The sequence below is a fragment of the Monodon monoceros genome, unplaced genomic scaffold (genome assembly GCF_005190385.1).
Source record: "Monodon monoceros isolate NGI ecotype Baffin Bay Population unplaced genomic scaffold, NGI_Narwhal_1 Super_Scaffold_5, whole genome shotgun sequence".
NCBI classification, from domain to species: domain Eukaryota; kingdom Metazoa; phylum Chordata; class Mammalia; order Artiodactyla; family Monodontidae; genus Monodon; species Monodon monoceros.
In genome coordinates, this window is record NW_021703782.1 from 56,784,779 (window position 1) to 56,802,472 (window position 17,694).

The window sequence follows — 17,694 nt, forward strand, 5'->3', positions numbered from 1 at the left end:
GCAGATTATGCCCTCATGAAAAATAACTGGAAAAACTGTAATATGTACTTTTAAAAAAGAAAAAATTCTCACAATTTGTGTGGGGGGGATAAAAAAGAGAATATAAGCATGTTTTGTTTTGTTTTTGCTTTATACATTCATTTATTCATTCATTCATTCATTTTTGGTTGTGTTGGATCTTTGTTGCTGCACGCAGGGTTTCTCTAGTTGCAGCAAGCGGGGGCTACTCTTTGTTGTGGTGCTCGGGCTTCTCATTGTGGTGGCTTCTCTTGTTGTGGAGCACGGGCTCTAGGTGCGCAGGCTTCAGTAGTTGCAGCACACTGGCCCAGTAGTTGTGGCTCGCAGGCTCTAAAGCACAGGCTCAGTAGTTGTGGCGCATGGGCTCAGTTGCTCCGCGGCATGTGGGATCTTCCCAGACCAGGGCTCGAACCCATGTCCCCTGCATTGGCAGGCGGATTCTTAACCACTGTGCCACCAGGGAAGTCCTATAAGCATGTTTAATATAACTTTTTCAAATGATTAGGGGAAAATTACAGGAAGAATACATATTACAATACTGCTTTTGCCTTAAGATGGTACTATTATGAATAATATTCCATGTTTTCCAGGTATTTTTATAATGTGCTTTGCTTTTAAAAATTTTGAGTGTGATTTGAAGATCAGCCAGATAACCACATACTATATTACTGTTGAACAGGCTCACATATTTGTACAATTAGCTGGTTTCAATGAGAAAAACAGAAGCAGCAGAAATCATACTGATGTGTCTTTATTTCCTCTTGTCCTGTGAAGAATTATGGGTCACACAAAGCACAACAAATGACTACTTCTCGACCACTGAAAACGGTAACAAAAATAGTAACATGAAATGATGCTTTACAAAACCCACTGTAATAGAAATATACCTCATCATATATGCTCCCATTAATGTCTGCACCATAGATAGGTGCCACGAAGGTTAAGTTCTTCCAGTACTTGCGCTCCAAATCCTCATAATCCAAGTATCTCGGAGTACAATACCTGGAAAAGGGAGATGAAACAAAGCAAAAAACAGTAAGACAATTTTAAGATTTTCCTTACCCATCTGATTTAAATCACTTTCTAAACAAAATTCTATCAAAATGAAAACACTGCAGCAGCTCATGTTGTCAAATCTGACAAGTAAATATATAAATGTGTTTATCATAGATCTCTGAAGACTCTAAGATTCCTAAATAACTATATGAAACCTCATTTTCTGATGAAAAAGAAAAATATTTTTATGAAAGTATCAACAATAGAAAACTACTTAATATTATTTTAGCTTTCAAAATATTTTCTAAAATCTTTAACCAATTATACTATACTAGGACATTTTAGAGATTTACGTGTAAAAGACAAACATATAACTTAGAATAAAAGACTTACAAAGACAAAACATATAACTTAGAATATATGTAATTTGTTATATATAATTTAATATTTATTATTAATTATATGTAATTCACTTAAAATTTCTTATATTTTTCTATAGAAAAATTGACAAAGGACAATCTCACTAAAAATCCAAGAAAGTAAAACTATAATAAGATATTTTGCACCTATCAGATTGGCAAATGCTTAATATATAAATGGTGGTAAAGAATGAAACTTCTCTTACACAGCTGGAGTCGGGGTATATACTGGTACCAGAGCATAATTTTTCAATAGCCTTAAAAAATGTCCCTTTGGGCTTCCCTGGTGCCGCAATGGTTGAGAGTCCGCCTGCCGATGCAGGGAACACGGGTTCGTGCCCCGATCCGGGAAGATCCCACATGCCGCGGAGCGGCTGGGCCCGTGAGCCATGGCTGCTGAGTCTGCGCGTCCGGAGCCTGTGCTCCGCAACGGGAGAGGCCACAACAGTGAGAGGCCCGCATACCGCAAAAAACAAAACAAAACAAAATGTCCCTTTGACCCTAAAATTCAACTCTAGAAATTCATCTCAACAACATAGAGATGTATACAATGATATATGACCCAGGATGTTGCTGCAGCATTAACTGAAACCTCAAGCTTACGTCCAGCAACTAGGACTATGTTAAATAAAAGAACACAAAATAAGGCAGATCTTTCTGTATATTGACATTAAAATCTTTCCACAGTGAATAAAGCAGATTACAGAACAGTAAATATACTATGATCCTATTTACATAAAAAAAAGATCTATAGGGCTTCCCTGGTGGCGCAGTGGTTGAGAGTCCGCCTGCCGATGCAGGGGACATCCGCCGGCCGATGCCCCGGTCCGGGAAGATCCCACATGCCGCGGAGCGGCTGGGCCTGTGAGCCATGGCCTCTGAGCCTGCGCGTCCGGAGCCTGTGCTCCGCAACGGGAGAGGCCACAACAGTGAGAGGCCCACGTACCGCAAAAAAAAAAAAAAAGAAGATCTGTAACTGTACATTAAATGGCCAGAAAGAAATATACTCGAAACTATTAATACTAATGGTTATCTCTTACATAGGAATTACAGAAAGGCACTTCTCTGTATTATTTGGATTTTGAACAATAATCTTATATTATTACCAAAAAAAAAAAAAAAAAACAATGTTTCTACAGAAAAAAGAAATTAGCAAAGAAATCAACAAACTGAGAAAGCAATGGAACACACATAGTGAAAATGGTGTTTAGCAGAAGCAGCAATCCCTATCAAGCCTACTGGACATTTTAGATTGAAGAATTATAGAACAAGCAACATCTACATCTACTACACTGGGGATGCCAAACTGGTTATCTAAGCAATAAGTGAGAATGCCAAACAATTTAACAACTGGATTTGAAATAAAGAGTAATTTATAGATTTAATCTCACAGGGCAACCAAAAATAAAAAGGATAGGCATGAAAGAATCCACTCCACTTCATTCTAATGCTTTGATTAGAGGGTTCCAATAGTAACAGACATTCCAGGCACAAGCTAAACAAGCTAACCAGAGGTCAGAGTCAGGTGACAAAAAAAGGTAGCAAAGATGCTGTTTATTATGACTTCTAAAGAAACTTCTTAGATCTTAGAAATTGAAAGCCTAAACTGTCTTTCACTATGAGAAGACCTAAAGAATCTATCACCATATACTCGCCCAGTCAGGATCAATTTTTAGCAACCCATAACTCTAAGAGAGAAAGCTATAGTTGGGTATTAGCTGTTGAGGTAAAAGTCTAAAATCCCTGAATATTTGAAACAAACACTGATACTAAACTTGGAAAAAGGGACCAGTTCACTTACTTGGTGCCTGATTCTAATGAAACCTGGCTACAGTTTCCATCCCTAATGGACTGCCAAACAATCACGCCTATTCCACAAATCCAGCATCAACTTGCTCAAAACTGATTCAACCACACTTCTTACCCAGAACCTTTCATTCACTATAGCACAGTTGTTAAGAGACAGGGCTCCAGAACCAGACTGCTTGGATCTAAATCCAGGCTTTGCCATTTATAAGCTACATAACCCAGGACAGGAGACTGAATCTCTCTGGACCTCAGTTACTCCTGTATAAAACGGATAATAACAATTGAGCTGTTGTGAAGACTCCATCAGATAATTCTGTAAAGCACTTAGCTCCATGCCTAGAAGAAAGTACAGATCAACAATGTAAGCGATGGGAAGCAGCGTATTACTCACCTCCACAAACTTTTATAGTAAAGATACGTTGGAGGTCTCCAGATTTTCTTTGGACTAAGTTATGTTATTAACCAAATGAGCGTGTTATCCTCTCTACCACCAAGCACATTATGTACTGTGTACCTATGCAAGGGCATGTACTGAAGGAGAACAGATGAACAGAAAGACCAGAAAAATGCCTCTTGCCTACCATGAAAATTAGTCCCATCTTAGGACCATTCCATAACTGTTATGAAGACCATGTGATCCTAGTGTAGCTGTGAGTGGACAAGTAGAGCCTTGGCTTGAGGCTTAAAACCCATTTCACTGGCATTTGAAATAAATTATCATATGAAACTCACAGAGGAAATATAAAAATATAAATTTCAAAGGTAATAACAGGGGCTTCCCTGGTGGCGCAGTGGTTGAGGGTCCGCCTGCTGATGCAGGGGACACGGGTTCGTGCCCCGGTCCGGGAAGATCCCACATGCCGCGGAGCGGCTGGGCCCGTGAGCCATGGCCGCTGAGCCTGCGCGTCCGAAGCCTGTGCTCCGCAACAGAAGAGGCCACAACAGTGAGAGGCCCGCGTACAAAAAAAAAAAAAAGGTAACAACGTTACAACAATTATAGTGAAATTAATGCAACTCAAAAGATACATCAACTTTGAAAGAAGTAACATTTAATCTGGAAATAATCTTTCAGACAATTTCTCATGATAGTTATATTTTGTAACGAAAAAAAAGAGTCCACTATTTTTTTTTTTTTTTGACTGCTCCACGTGGCATGTGGGATCTTAGTTCCCCGACCAGGGATGGAACCTGAACCCCCTGAATTGGAAGCATGGATTCTTAACCACTGGACCACCAGGGAAGTCCCTAGAGTCCACTATTTTTTAAATTATCTTTGAACTTCAGAATATCAAGAAATGTATATTCTGTTAATAAGTAAATCTTTAAAATCTGTTTAATAATTTATACTACTTCAAGTATATTTTAGCTTCATGACACTATTTATTTTTTCAATCAACATATATTGAAACAGCACCTACCATGTCCCAGATACTGTACCAAGCACTGGGTACACAGTGGAACACAAAACAGAGACTGTCACCTGAACGGCTACCTTCAGGAAGAGTCAATCTACAACTAAGCCACCAGAATAAAAAACAGAGATATGAATAAAGTAAGTGCCTAGTAAGATAAATTCCCTCTAAATAGAAAACTGACACCATGCTACGATAATCAAATGGGCTAGAGATGATAATCAAAGTTTCTCCGTGACAAGAGAACACAGGACTTTGAGACTCTGTACTCATCAATATTTTGAATCACCATGTATTATTAACAATGATTGTCTCTGGGAGTTGAAATTACGCATTTCTATAATGTTTGAATTTTTAAATAAGCATGCATTAGTTTTGTAATGTTTCTGGCCTTCCTTCAAAATCCATCTCAGTAGCACCTACGAAATGAAATTACACCATTCCAATTAACTACCACAGAAGGTTTACCTTCCTTTGAAACCCCACAGAACTTTCTCATAATAATTATGATGATTTTTAAGGATATTAACCAACATTTTCTAGTAAGTATTATCTGATTATTTCCAAGTACAAACAGTCTCTGGAAATATCAAAGTAATCAAGTAGAGGTTCTGCTAAATGAACTAAGCTATTTAATACTTTTTTTTAAATGGATTTTTATTGGAGTATAATTGCTTCACAATACCGTGTTAGTTTCTGTTGCACAACAAAGCGAATCAGCCATATGCATACACATGTCCCCATATCCCCTCCCTTTTGAGCCTCTCTCCCAAACTCCCTATCCGAGCCCTCTAGGTCATCGCAAAGCACCAAGCTGATCTCCCTGTGCTATGCAGCTGCTTCCCACCAGCCAACTACTTTTCATTCCATAGTGTATATATGTCGATGCAACTCTCACTTCGCCCCAGCTTCGCCCTCCCACTCCATGTCATCAAGGCCATTCTCTATGTCTACCTCTTTATTCCTGCCCTGCAACTAGGTTCATCAGTACCTTTTTTTTTTAAGATTCCATAATATGCGTTAGCATACGGTATTTGTTTTTCTCTTCCTGACTTACTTCACTCTGTATGAAAAGCTCTAGGTCCATCCACCTCACTACAAATAACTCAATTTCGTTTCTTTTTATGGCTGAGTAATATTCCATTGTATATATGTGCCACATCTTCTTTATCCATTCATCTGTCAATGGACATTTAGGTTGGTTCCATATCCTGGCTATTGTAAATAGTGCTGCAATGAACATTGTGGTGCATGTCTCTTTTTGAATTATGGTTTTCTCAGGGTATATGCCCAGTAGTGGGATTGCTGGGTCAAATGGTAGTTCTATTTTTTGTTTATTAAGGAACCTCCATACTGTTTTCCATAGTGGTTATATCAATTTACATTCCCACCAGCAGTGCAGGAGGGTTCCCTTTTCACCATACCCTTTCCCGCAATTATTGTTGCTCGCTTTTTTGATAATGGCCATTCTGACTGGCATGAGGTGATACCTCATTGTAGCTTTTTGTTTTTTGGGTTTTTTTGTGGTACGCGGGCCTCTCACTGTTGTGGCCTCTCCCGTTGCGGAGCATAGGCTCCGGACGCGCAGGCTCAGAGGCCATGGCTCACGGGCCCAGCCGCTCCGCAGCATGTGGGATCTTCCTGGACCGGGGCATGAACCCGTGTCCCCTGCATCGGCAGGCGGACTCTCAACCACTGCACCACCAGGGAAGCCCCTCATTGTCGTTTTGATTTGCATTTCTCTAATAATTAGTGATGCTGAGCATTTTTTAATGTGCCTCTCAGCCATCTGTATGTCTTCCTTGGTGAAATGCCTATTTAGGTCTTCCAGCCATTTTTTAACTGGATTGTTTGTTTTTTTGATATTGAGCTCCATGAGCTGTTTGTATATTTTGGAGATTAATCCTTTGTTGTTTCATTTGCAAATATTTTCTCCCATTCTCAGGGTTGCCTTTTGTCTTGTTTATGGTTTCCTTTGCTGTGTAAAAGGTTTTAAGTTTAATTAAGTCCCATTTGTTTATTTTTGGTTTTATTTCTGTTACTCTAGGAGGTGGGTCAAAAAAGATCTTGTTGTGGTTTATGTCAAAGAGTGTTTTTCCTATGTTGTCCTCTAAAAGTTTTATAGTGTCTGGTCTTACATTTACATCTTTAATCCATTTGGAGTTTATTTTTGTGTATGGCGTTAGGTAGTGTTCTAATTTCATTCTTTTACATGTAGCTGTCCAGTTTTCCCTACACCACTTACTGAGGGTTTATCAATTTTGTTTATCTTCTCAAAGAACCAGCTTTTAGTTTTATTGATCTTTGCTATTGTTTTCTTCATTTCTATTTCATTTATTTCTGCTCTGATACTTATGATTTCTTTCCTTCTACTGACTGGGTTTTCTTTGTTCTTCTTTCTCTAGTTGTTTTAAGGGTAGGGTTAGATTGTTTGAGATTTTTCTTATTTCTTGAGGTGAGATTGAATTGCTATAAACTTCCCTCTTAGAACTGCTTGTGCTGCATCCCATAGGTTTTGGGTCATCATGCTTTCATTGTCATTTGTTTCTATGTATTTTTTTATTTCTTCTTTGATTTGTTCAGTGATCTCTTGGTTATTTAGTAGCGCACTGTTTAGCCTCCATGTATTTGTGTTTTTCACAGTTTTTTTCCTGTAATTGATTTCCAATCTCATAGCGTTGTGGTCAGAAAAGATGCACGACTTCAATTTTCTTCAATTTTCGGAGGCTTGATATGTGACCCAAGATGTGATCCATCCTGGAGAATGTTCCATGTGCACTGGAGAAGAAAGTGTATTCTGCCACTTTTGGGTGGAATGTTCTATAAATATCAATTAGATCTATCTGGTCTATTGTGTCATTTAAAGTTTGTGTTTCCTTGTTTATTTTCTGGTTGGATGATCTATCCATTGGTGTACGTGGGGTGTTAAAGTCCCCTACTATTATTGTGTTACTGTCGATTTCTCCTTTCATGGTTGTTAGAATTTGCCTTATGTATTGGGGTGCTCCTATGTTGGGTGCATAAATATTTATAATTGTTATATCTTCTTCTTGGATTGATCCTTTGATCATTATGTAGTGTCCCTCCTTATCTCTTGTAATAGTCTTTATCTCATCGTCTATTTTATCTGAAACGAGTATTGCTACTCCAGCTTTCTTTTCATTTACATTTGCATGGAATATCTTTTTCCAACCCTTCACTTTTAGTCTGTATATGTCCCTAGGTCTGAAGTGTGTCTCTTGTAAACAGCATATATATGGTCTTGTTTTTGTATCCATTCAGCCAGTCTGTGTCTTTTGGTTGGGGCATTTAATCCATTTACATTCAAGGTTATTATCGATATGTATGTTCCTATTACCATTTTCTTAATTGTTTTGGGTTTGTTTTTGCGGGTCTTTTTCTTCTCTTGTGTTTCCTGCTTAGAGAAGTTTCTTTAGCATTTGTTGTAAAGCTGGTTTGGTGGTGCTGAATTCTCTTAGCTTTTGTTTTTCTGAAAAGCTTTTGAGGGACCTCCCTGGTGGCACAGTGGTTAAGAATCTGCCTGCCAATGCAGGGGACACAGGTTCGATCCCTGGTCTAGGAAGATCCCACATGCCACAGAGCAACTAAGCCAGTGTGCCACAACTACAGAGCCTGTGCTTTAGAGCCCGTGAGCCACAACTACTGAGCCCACGTGCCACAACTACTGGAGTCCGTGCTCCGTAACAAGAGAAGCCACTGCAATGAAGAAGGAAGGCAGGAAAATAATTATCTTTTAAAAAAAAAAAAGCTTTTGATTTCTCCATTGAATCTGAAGGAGATCCTTGCTGGGTAGAGTAATCTCGGTTGCAGGTTTTTCTCTTTCATCACTTTAAGTATATCCTGCCACTCCCTTTTGGCCTGCAGAGTTTCCACTGAAAAATCAGCTGATAACCTTATGGGGATTCCTTTGTATGTTATTTTTTGTTTTTCCCTTGTTGCTTTTAATATTTTTTCTTTGAATTTAATTTTTGTTAGTTTGATTAATATGTGTCTTGGTGTGTTTTTCCTAGGGTTTATCCTGTATGGGACTCTCTATGCTTCCTGGACTTGGGTGACTATTTCTTTTCCCACGTTAGGGAAGTCTTTGACTATAATCTCTTTAAATATTTTCTCAGACCCTTTCTTTTTCTCTTCGTCTTCTGGGACCCCTATAATCTGAATGTTGGTGCATTTAGTGTTGTCCCAGAGGTCTCTTGAGATTGTCTTCAATTCTTTTCATTCTTTTTTCTTTATTCTGCTCCTCAGCAGTTATTTCCACCATTTTGTCTTCCAGCTCACTTATCCGTCCTTCTGCTTCCGTTATTCTGTTATTGATTCCTTCTAGTGTATTTTTCATTTCAGTTACTGTGTTGTTCACCTGTTTCTTTGTTCTTTAGTTCTTCTAGATCTTTGTTAAACATTTCTTGTATTTTCTCAATCCGTACTTCCATTCTATTTCTGAGATTCTGGATCACCTTTACTATCATTACTCTGAATTCTTTTTCAGGTAGATTGCCTATTTCCTCTTCATTTATTGGGTCTTGTAGGTTTTTACCTTGCTCCTTCATCTGTGACATATTTTTTTGCCATCTCATTTTTTTTTTTTTTTTAATGAGTGGGATTGTGTTCCTGTTTTACTGGTTGTTTGGCCTGAGCCTTCCAACGTTGGAGTTTGTAGGTTATTGGGTAGAGCTGGGTCTTGGTTGCTGAGATGAGGAACTCTGTGAGACCTCACTTCAATGAATATGCCCTGCTGTCTGAGGTTCTCTGTTAGTCCAGTGGTTCAGACTCAGAGCTCCCACCGCAGGAGCTTCCCCCGGACCCCAGGCTTGCAAATCAAGATCCTGCAAGCCGCATGGGCTGGCACAAAAAAAAAAAAGAGAGAGAGAAAAATAACAAAGTAAAAAATAAAATTAGACTAGGAAACTAATAGATATGTTAGAAAGAATGTAAAAATAAAAATATAGATGAGTCAACAACCAGAAGGTACATCAGCACCACAACAGTAAAAAAGAGGAGGAAGGAAAGGAAAAAAAAAAAAAGGAGGTGGGGGAAGGCCTTGGCTGTGGAGAGCGGGGCCTAAGCAAGGGTGAGATCTGGGCAGTGGGTGGGGCTAGTGTTCAGGACGCACAAGGCTGGAAAAGGCCCTGGGGGCTGTGGGCGGTGGGGCTTAGGCTCAAGGAACAGAAGGGGCCCAGGCGTGCCCCCCACCCCTGGTCTCAGAGGGCAGGGGACCTCACCTGGGAGCCCAGCAGGCTTCCTGGGCTTGAGTGGGTGGGACAAATGCCCTCCTCTCCTCTCCTGCACCTCCGGTCTGGGATCTGGGAGGGCCCTTCCCACCTGCCTCTCCTGATCTCCCTGGCCTCCCTCCTATGCCCCCAGGGACCCACGTGGCCTGGAGGGGGGTTTTGTAAGCTATTTAATACTTTAAGAATGACTCTGGAAATAGGCACTAGAAAATGGAGAACAGAATATGGTAAACAGTTTGTACTTATAAAAAGTTGGATAGGGACTTCCCTGGTGGCACAGTGGTTAAGAATCCACCTGCCAATGCCAGGGACACGAGTTTGAGTCCTGGTCCAGGAAGATCCCACATGCCATGGACAACTAAGCCCATGTGCCACAACTACTAAGCCTACTCTCTAGAACTCACGAGTCACAACTACTGAGCCCACATGCCACAAGTACTGAAGCCCGCACACCTAGAGCCCATGCTCCACAACAAAGAAGCCACTGCAATGAGAAGCCCACACCACAACAAAGAGTAGCCCCTTCTTGCCACAACTAGAGAAAGCCCGTGTGCAACAATGAAGACCCAACGCAGCCAAAAAATTAATTAATTAATGAATTAAGTTAAAAGAAAAGAAAATATCTTTCTAACACTGGGTTAGGAAAAGAAAAAGTTGGATAAAATTGCTTCTGCAATCTTGTTTTAGCATTGAACTTATTAAAGAGTTCTTAAAGAGTATAAAAGCAAACAAGTCTAGTCCAAATAAAAGTTTCACATTCTCAATCAATGAAATCTGAAACGATGAGGCTTTACTAATGCCTATGAAAAAAAACTCAATTGTTATAAAGCAGAAACTAACACACCATTGTAAAGCAATTATACTCCAATAAAGATGTTAAAAAAAAATTCAAGAGGGACTTGAATTAATTATAAAATGTCTAATTGCTTTGGATTAGCCAGAATGCTCCATAATAGGAACTTCACACAGAAAAAAGATTCTTCAAGTACCATCAAGTGCTTACTATGTCAAATATAAAATTTTTTAAAAGATATCAACTAAATTTATCCAAAGGACTTAATCTCATGAATACCCATGCAGAGAATTTAGACACTGATGTTTTTTGGTTGGATGATTGGTTGGTTGGTTTTGGGGGGGTATTTTTTTTTCCAGATTAATATTTTGATCTAAGGCCTTAACCACCATATCAGAAACTTTAAAAAAAAAACAGTGGGGGGGCAATTTAATAACAATCATAACTGTGATAGTTTCTAAAATATATCCACAAATTCTTTGATACACCTCCCTTCAAGACTTACAGCTTAATTCTCCTCCCCTTAAGTATGGGCTGCATTTGGCTTATAACAAATAGAATATGGCAGAAATGACAGTCAAGAAACAGGTCATGAAAAGACATTGTGTCTTCATCTTGGTAACTCCTGGATCACTTGCTTTGGAAGAAGCCAGCTGCCACAACACGAGGAGCAGTTCATGTGGCAAAGGACTCAGGACTCCAGCCAATTGCCACGTAAGGGGAGCAATCTTGGGAGAAAATCTTCTCGTCACAGTCAAGCCTTCAGGTGACAGCAGCCCCAGCCAACTTGAATGCAACCTCAGGAGAGGCCCTGAGCCACAGCCACCTGGCTGAGCCACTCCCAGATTCCTGACCTTAAGAAACTGAGATGTTAAATGTTTATTGATTTAAGATACTAAGGTTTGGGGTGATTCGTTAGATAGCAGCAGGTGACTAACACAATACTGGTGGCCCTTCAAGTCATTCAAGGATTTTCTTTTTAAATTACTCATCTTCTAATATATATAACTTATCATTTAAGACTTAAACATTGTCAGGACTTCCCTGGTGGCACAGTGGTTAAGAATCCGCCTGCCAATGTGGAGGACACAGGTTCAAGCCCTGCGCTCCAGGAAGATCCCACATGCCATGGAGCAACTAAGCCCGTGCGCCATAACCACTGAGCCTGCACTCTAGAGCCCACGAGCCACAACTACTGAGCCCGCGAGCCACAACTACTAAGCCCACGTGCCACAACTACTGAAGCCCGCGCGCCTGTGCGGGAGTAGTTACACCATGGAAATAGGCAAAAACCACAAATCAGGGTTCCCCCACCTCCCCGGAAAGTTGTTGGAGCCCATGCTCTGCAACAAGAGAAGCCACTGCAATAAGAAGCCCACGCACCACAACGAAGAGTAGCCCTCCACTCAATGCCAACTAGGGAAAGCCCACGCGCAGCAACAAAGACCCAATGCGGCCAAAAATAATTAATTTTTTTAAAAAAGAGGAATGCTTTTTAAAAAAAAAAAAAGACTTAAAGATTGTCACACACAGAAGAAAATTTGCCTAACAAAGATGAATCAAGTGTAGAATCAAAAACTCATGGCAACTAAAAGATAGGAAAAAAACCATTTACAAGTATTATGAATGAGATGATAAAACGAGGAACAATTTCCCTAGCAGTAAACTAAAGTAAGTAGGCAGGCAACCACCTGAAAAACAGAAAACAGTAACCGTTAAATGAGGACTGAAAGAGATTGTGCAGAAGACTCCTGCTTTTCACCACAAGCTCCCGTCTACTTGGTTACTTACCATGTTCACCTATATCTTTGCAAGAAATAAAAATAGTAAACTGAATCTACTCACTTGCCACTGTTGGCCAGCTGCCTGAACTCCTTCACTGTCATGGCTTTTTTCTGGATGTTGTATTGAGTGAACAGTCCTGACTGCCCTGTGACCATCTGCTGAATTGGCGCTGGAATAAGCAAATTGTCAATGTCATCATAGCACTGCCTTGGCTTCCACTCCTTAGGAGGAATAACCTAAAAGTAAAATGATAAAATATTATTTGGAAAACATTCCAGGTAGTTATTTAGCTTTCCTATTCCAACAGAATACAAGTGAAGAATTTCTCAGCATTTATATGACAAATGTGTAAAAGAACTGTGAAGATTCACATGAAAGGAAATGCTTGCATTCTCCCAAATATTCACCTTACTGACATGACTTTTTTAAAACAGCAAAGTTTACTGAGTACTTACTATACAAAATACTGTACTTGTATTAACTTATTTTTTAGTGGCTACTGTTAACCTCTCTGTTTTAAAGGTAAAATTGAGAGACACACAAAAGTAAAATAACTTGCTAGAGTTCAAGTGGTGTTTATAGTACCATGAGAAAAATAAGTATTGGTTTAGTTGATATCTTTTCTTTAAACACCTCTCACACAATATGGCAAATCAGAGTGGTGTGCAAGTAAATGTTTAACCAACAACTTTCCGGGGAGGTGGGGGAACCCTGATTTGTGGGGTTTGCCTGTTTCCATGGCTGTAACTACTCCCATCATGGCCAATTTGAGCTTACCAACGTGATGTCACTGAACATGGGGTTGGAAAAGATGTGCACTCTCAATTCTCATGTGCCTGTATGAAGCAGCTCAGCACACCACTGCTTTCCCATAGTATTTCAACACTTAATTACTAACAATAGAAAGATCATCAACAGTAAAACCAAAAATACGTAATCATATGATCAAAAATTAGAAGGAACAAAGTTATGAATTGGGTCATGGTTTATACCTGGAATTTATCCACCTTTAGAAGTTATCCTAATTTTTAAAGACAAACTTCTTTTAAAAATTTAATTGCAAAATATAGATAGCACACATACAAAAAATGTATAATCACAAATATGTAGCTTTGTGAGTTATTATAAAGCAAACACCAGAGTACCCACTGCTCAGGTGTGAGAAGTAAGATACTTCTGGCACCCCAGAGATCCTGGTACCCTTTTCCAAATACATCCCCCTCTTACTCAAAACATGGTCACCATCATGGTACTTATGCTATTAATCTCCTTGCTGGGCTTTATAGTTTCATGTCTGTGTGTAAACCCTAACAACAGTTTTTTAAATGTACAGAAACATAAGCATCCATATATACATACATTCTTTTTTTTTTTTGCGGTACGCAGGCCTCTCACTGCTGTGGCCTCTCCCATTGCAGAGCACAGGCTCCAGACGCGCAGGCTCAGCAGCCATGGCTCATGGGCCCAGCCGCTCTGCGGCATGTGGGATCTTCCCGGACCGGGGCATGAACCCGTGTCCCCTGCATCGGCAGGCGGACTCTCAACCACTATGCCACCAGGGAAGCCCCCTATACATACATTCTTTATCTTTTATATTTTACTCAATTTTTTTGTGAGATTCAAATATGATGACCTAGGTAACTGAAGTTCATTGACTTTCATTCCTACTTAGTGCGCCTTCGTATAAATATTTATTTGTAGGGGTGACTACTTGGTGGTCACTTGTTTTTTTTCTAATTATTGGCAACTGCAAACAGCACTATTAATATTGCTGTATGCATCTTCTGCTGCATGTGGGCACACGGTTCTCAAATACACACACGCACAGACCCTCCTAACAGTGAAACTACTGGGACATAGGATATGTACAGATCAAACTTAATCGTTATTACCAAACTTTTGCCAAAGTGGTTGTATGATTTCATACTCCCGCCAGCAATGTGTGAAAGTTCCTGTTGCTCCACATCTTCATCATCACTTTGCATTGTTGATTGTTTAAATTTTAGTCTTTCTGGAAGGTGTGTAATGGTACTCAAGTGTGGATTTTATTTGCATTTTCTGATAACTAAAGAAATCTCTTCATATATTCACTGACCCTACAGATATCCTCTTTCGTAAAGTGCTTTTTCAATCCTCTTGCTCATTTTACTATGGCACTGTCAGTCCTTTTCTTATTAATGTATAGAGATTCTGTATATAGTCTGGTTATTCTTAGAAGAATGTGTGTGTGTGTGTGTATTTGCAAATATCTATATGTATGTGTGTACATATATCAAATATCTTCTCTTACCCTGTAACTTTCCCTTCAACCTTCTAAACTATATTTTGATAAACATAAGCTCTTAACTTTAATATAATCCAATTTCTTCATTTTTTGCCTTGATCTTCTGTTTAAAAAATATATATTTTCCTACTCTAGGGCATGAATACATTCTATTTTGTTTTCTAAGAGTTTTCAGGTTTTGTCTTTCACATTTTATCTACACTGCACCTGCAACTATCTTTTGTGAAAGCTTTAAGTCAAGCTTCATCAGATGAGAAAACCTGGAGTCGGGGAAGGAGTGACTTGGCCAATGTTATACACCTGATAAGCGACTCTATTAATTCAAAAAAGAGGTGGGGGGAGCAGTCAAGTCTAAAATTAATTTAATTTTCATCAGCAATATGGCAATATTATACATTTTATTTTCTCCAAGGTATGTTAGCTTAAAATGAGCTAAAAATACATACTCAGTATTTTAAAAGCATATGGACAATCGCACCAAATGGATATGGATAAACATATTACATTGTCTTGATCACATATTGAAAGGGGAGAGGGCAGTATTTAAGAGTGTTATAAATACTAACTTTTTCTTCATCAGAAATAAATGTGAGTATTCCAAAATATAAAACATAGATTTATTCAGGCTCCTGTTTAGAAATATATCTACAATCAAAATCAATATTATGTTTAGAGTTAAATATTTTCCTGTGTTGTGAAAAACAAGGCAGTTTTTCACCCCCAAAAAATTCTGAACCAAATTTCCTTCTCTCAAGTTAGAGAAGGAATACATTTACAAAACTCTAAATATTACCTTTGTGAATATTTCGTGCATGTGTTCATTTACTTCAATTAAAATGTTCAGACAGAACTTTAAAAATCTGTAAGTTCAGGCGTATAACAAAAATCTTATTTTTTAACTATAATTTTAAATCTTAACACATCAGATTTTCTTACATAGGAATCGTAAGCACAACATACTTAGGACTTCATATATATATATTTATACATATATATATTTATATATATATATATATATATTGCATATTACCATTTCCCCGACCCCAGCCTGGGCCCTATACCAGTAAAAATTGTCCAGCTACAATCTGTATTTGCACTACTTATCCTGAACTATGTTGCTATTACTATCATCTACCAACTGAGAAAGGAGTAGGAGGAGGAAGGGCGGTGCTTCTCACACTCTTTCTTCACCTTTGGGCACAGATAGCTATCTGCACCCGCTAGACTACTTGTGAAGCTCTGTATTATGCATAACCTCAGGCCCAGAACAGGCTACGTCCAGAAACTGCTGCCGAAGAATTTAGCCATTGCTCGTATAATAATGCTTCATCATAACCTTTCTCCACAAAAACAGTACAAGTTTTACATTTAAGGACACTGTCACTTTTCACTTTCATACCTGGACCACCAACTTTTTAGACAAAAAGTCAGGGTGTCAAACCTCTCACTCTGGAAAAAAAAAGTTAAATCTAAAGTATAAATCTAAAAAATGTCATCAACCAGACTACCCTGGTGGCGCAGTGGTTAAGAATCCGCCTGCCAATGCAGGGGACACGGGTTCGATCCCTAGAGTCTGGGAAGATCCCACATGCCGCGGAGCAACTAAGCCCGTGTGCCACAGCTACTGAGCCTGCGCTCTACAGCCCGCGAGCCACAACTACTGAGCCCGCGTGCCTAGAGCTCATGCCCCACAACAAGAGAAGCCACTGCAGTGAGACGCCTGCGCACCACAATGAAAAGCAGCTCCCGCTCGCGGCAACTAGAGAAAGCCCGCACACAGCAACGAAGACCCAACGCAGCCAAAAATTAATTAATTGATTGATTGATTTTTTTAAAAATGTTATCAAGCAGGACAGACTGTAATCTGAGGCCAAAGTCACTACTGTTGGAATTTCTCAACCACTTTCTTCAAATCATGAATTAAGACCAATTCATTAAATGGCGCATCAACAAAGAATTTCATAGGTGGTTCTGTTCCCCAGGGCTAGCCCTCAAAGTAAACTAGCAACATTAATGCAGTTTTGATCTTTACAATTTGATTTGATTTGGTGTAGTTTTATACATTTGCTGTAACTTCCAGAAAAAGAAGGAAATCAGGTGAAACTGAGTCCATGTGACTTGATGTAAAAGATGACAAAAATGACTGGGAATAAAACAGTTTACTGTATTCCTAGTATAAGTAAAAGGAAATTACCACAAGATTGAATAATTGAATAACTCCAGCTTTGTCAATGAGTCTCACTTAAAAAAAAAAGTCTGGACTCAGGTGTGTCTGGTTCAACATTCAGAAAACTAACTGTCGTTCTCATTAACGTCATTCTGTCAGAGAACACCCAAGGCAGCACAGGTGTCCTCTGTGTGCCTGCAGCTCCCTTGTGAGGGTAGTGCCTGCTTCCTCTTCTAAGGTTACTAAACGTGCCCCCGACCACAGAACATTCACTAATCCCAGTGGAACACAGTAAGATATATGTTTTCAGGCAACAAGAGGGAGAACAACAGGACAAAGGGCTGCATTCAGAGCCCAGAGAAGAGGACAGACAGTCGCCCTAACACCCCTCTGCCCAATAAAGCTCAAAACCTTGCTAACTGGTTCATTTCAAGTTTATGATCAAAATTCTGTGTGTCAAGTGATTCTGAAATATCATTCTCTTCAACTTAAGCATGATTTTTTTTCCTCCTCAAAGACAACCCAGAAATGTTAAGGTTCCAAAAATGAGATCTTTAAGAGAAAACCTAATGAAAAGATTAAGTAAGGATAGCTCATCTGAGAAATTCACTATAAACCTTTATCTTCCTTTTCTCTCACCCACCCCTAATCAACTTTCACTCAACTTAATATCTCCAAATTTTAAACCTTTTCTAGGAGTGACCTGAACCATACATATCAAATAACAGACTTCAAGGCAGAGATGTCAGAATAGTCCAAGGT

At 39.2% G+C, this 17,694-nt stretch overlaps 1 protein-coding gene across 4 annotated transcripts in view; it reads right to left on the bottom strand.

Moving 5' to 3' along the window:
• KDM4C (lysine demethylase 4C) overlaps positions 1-17,694 on the bottom strand; it is a 400,055-nt gene that overhangs the window by 341,144 nt on the left and 41,217 nt on the right. For all 4 annotated transcript variants that reach the window (XR_003790632.1, XM_029201477.1, XM_029201479.1 and 1 more), the window contains exons 3-4: positions 12,542-12,717; positions 906-1,020 (exon numbers count right to left, since the gene is read on the bottom strand). Coding sequence is in view for 3 of the 4 variants with exons in the window: in XM_029201477.1 (XP_029057310.1) it covers positions 906-1,020; positions 12,542-12,717 (291 nt within the window). In the remaining variant the exon portion in view is untranslated. The remainder of the gene's footprint in view (positions 1-905; positions 1,021-12,541; positions 12,718-17,694) is intronic.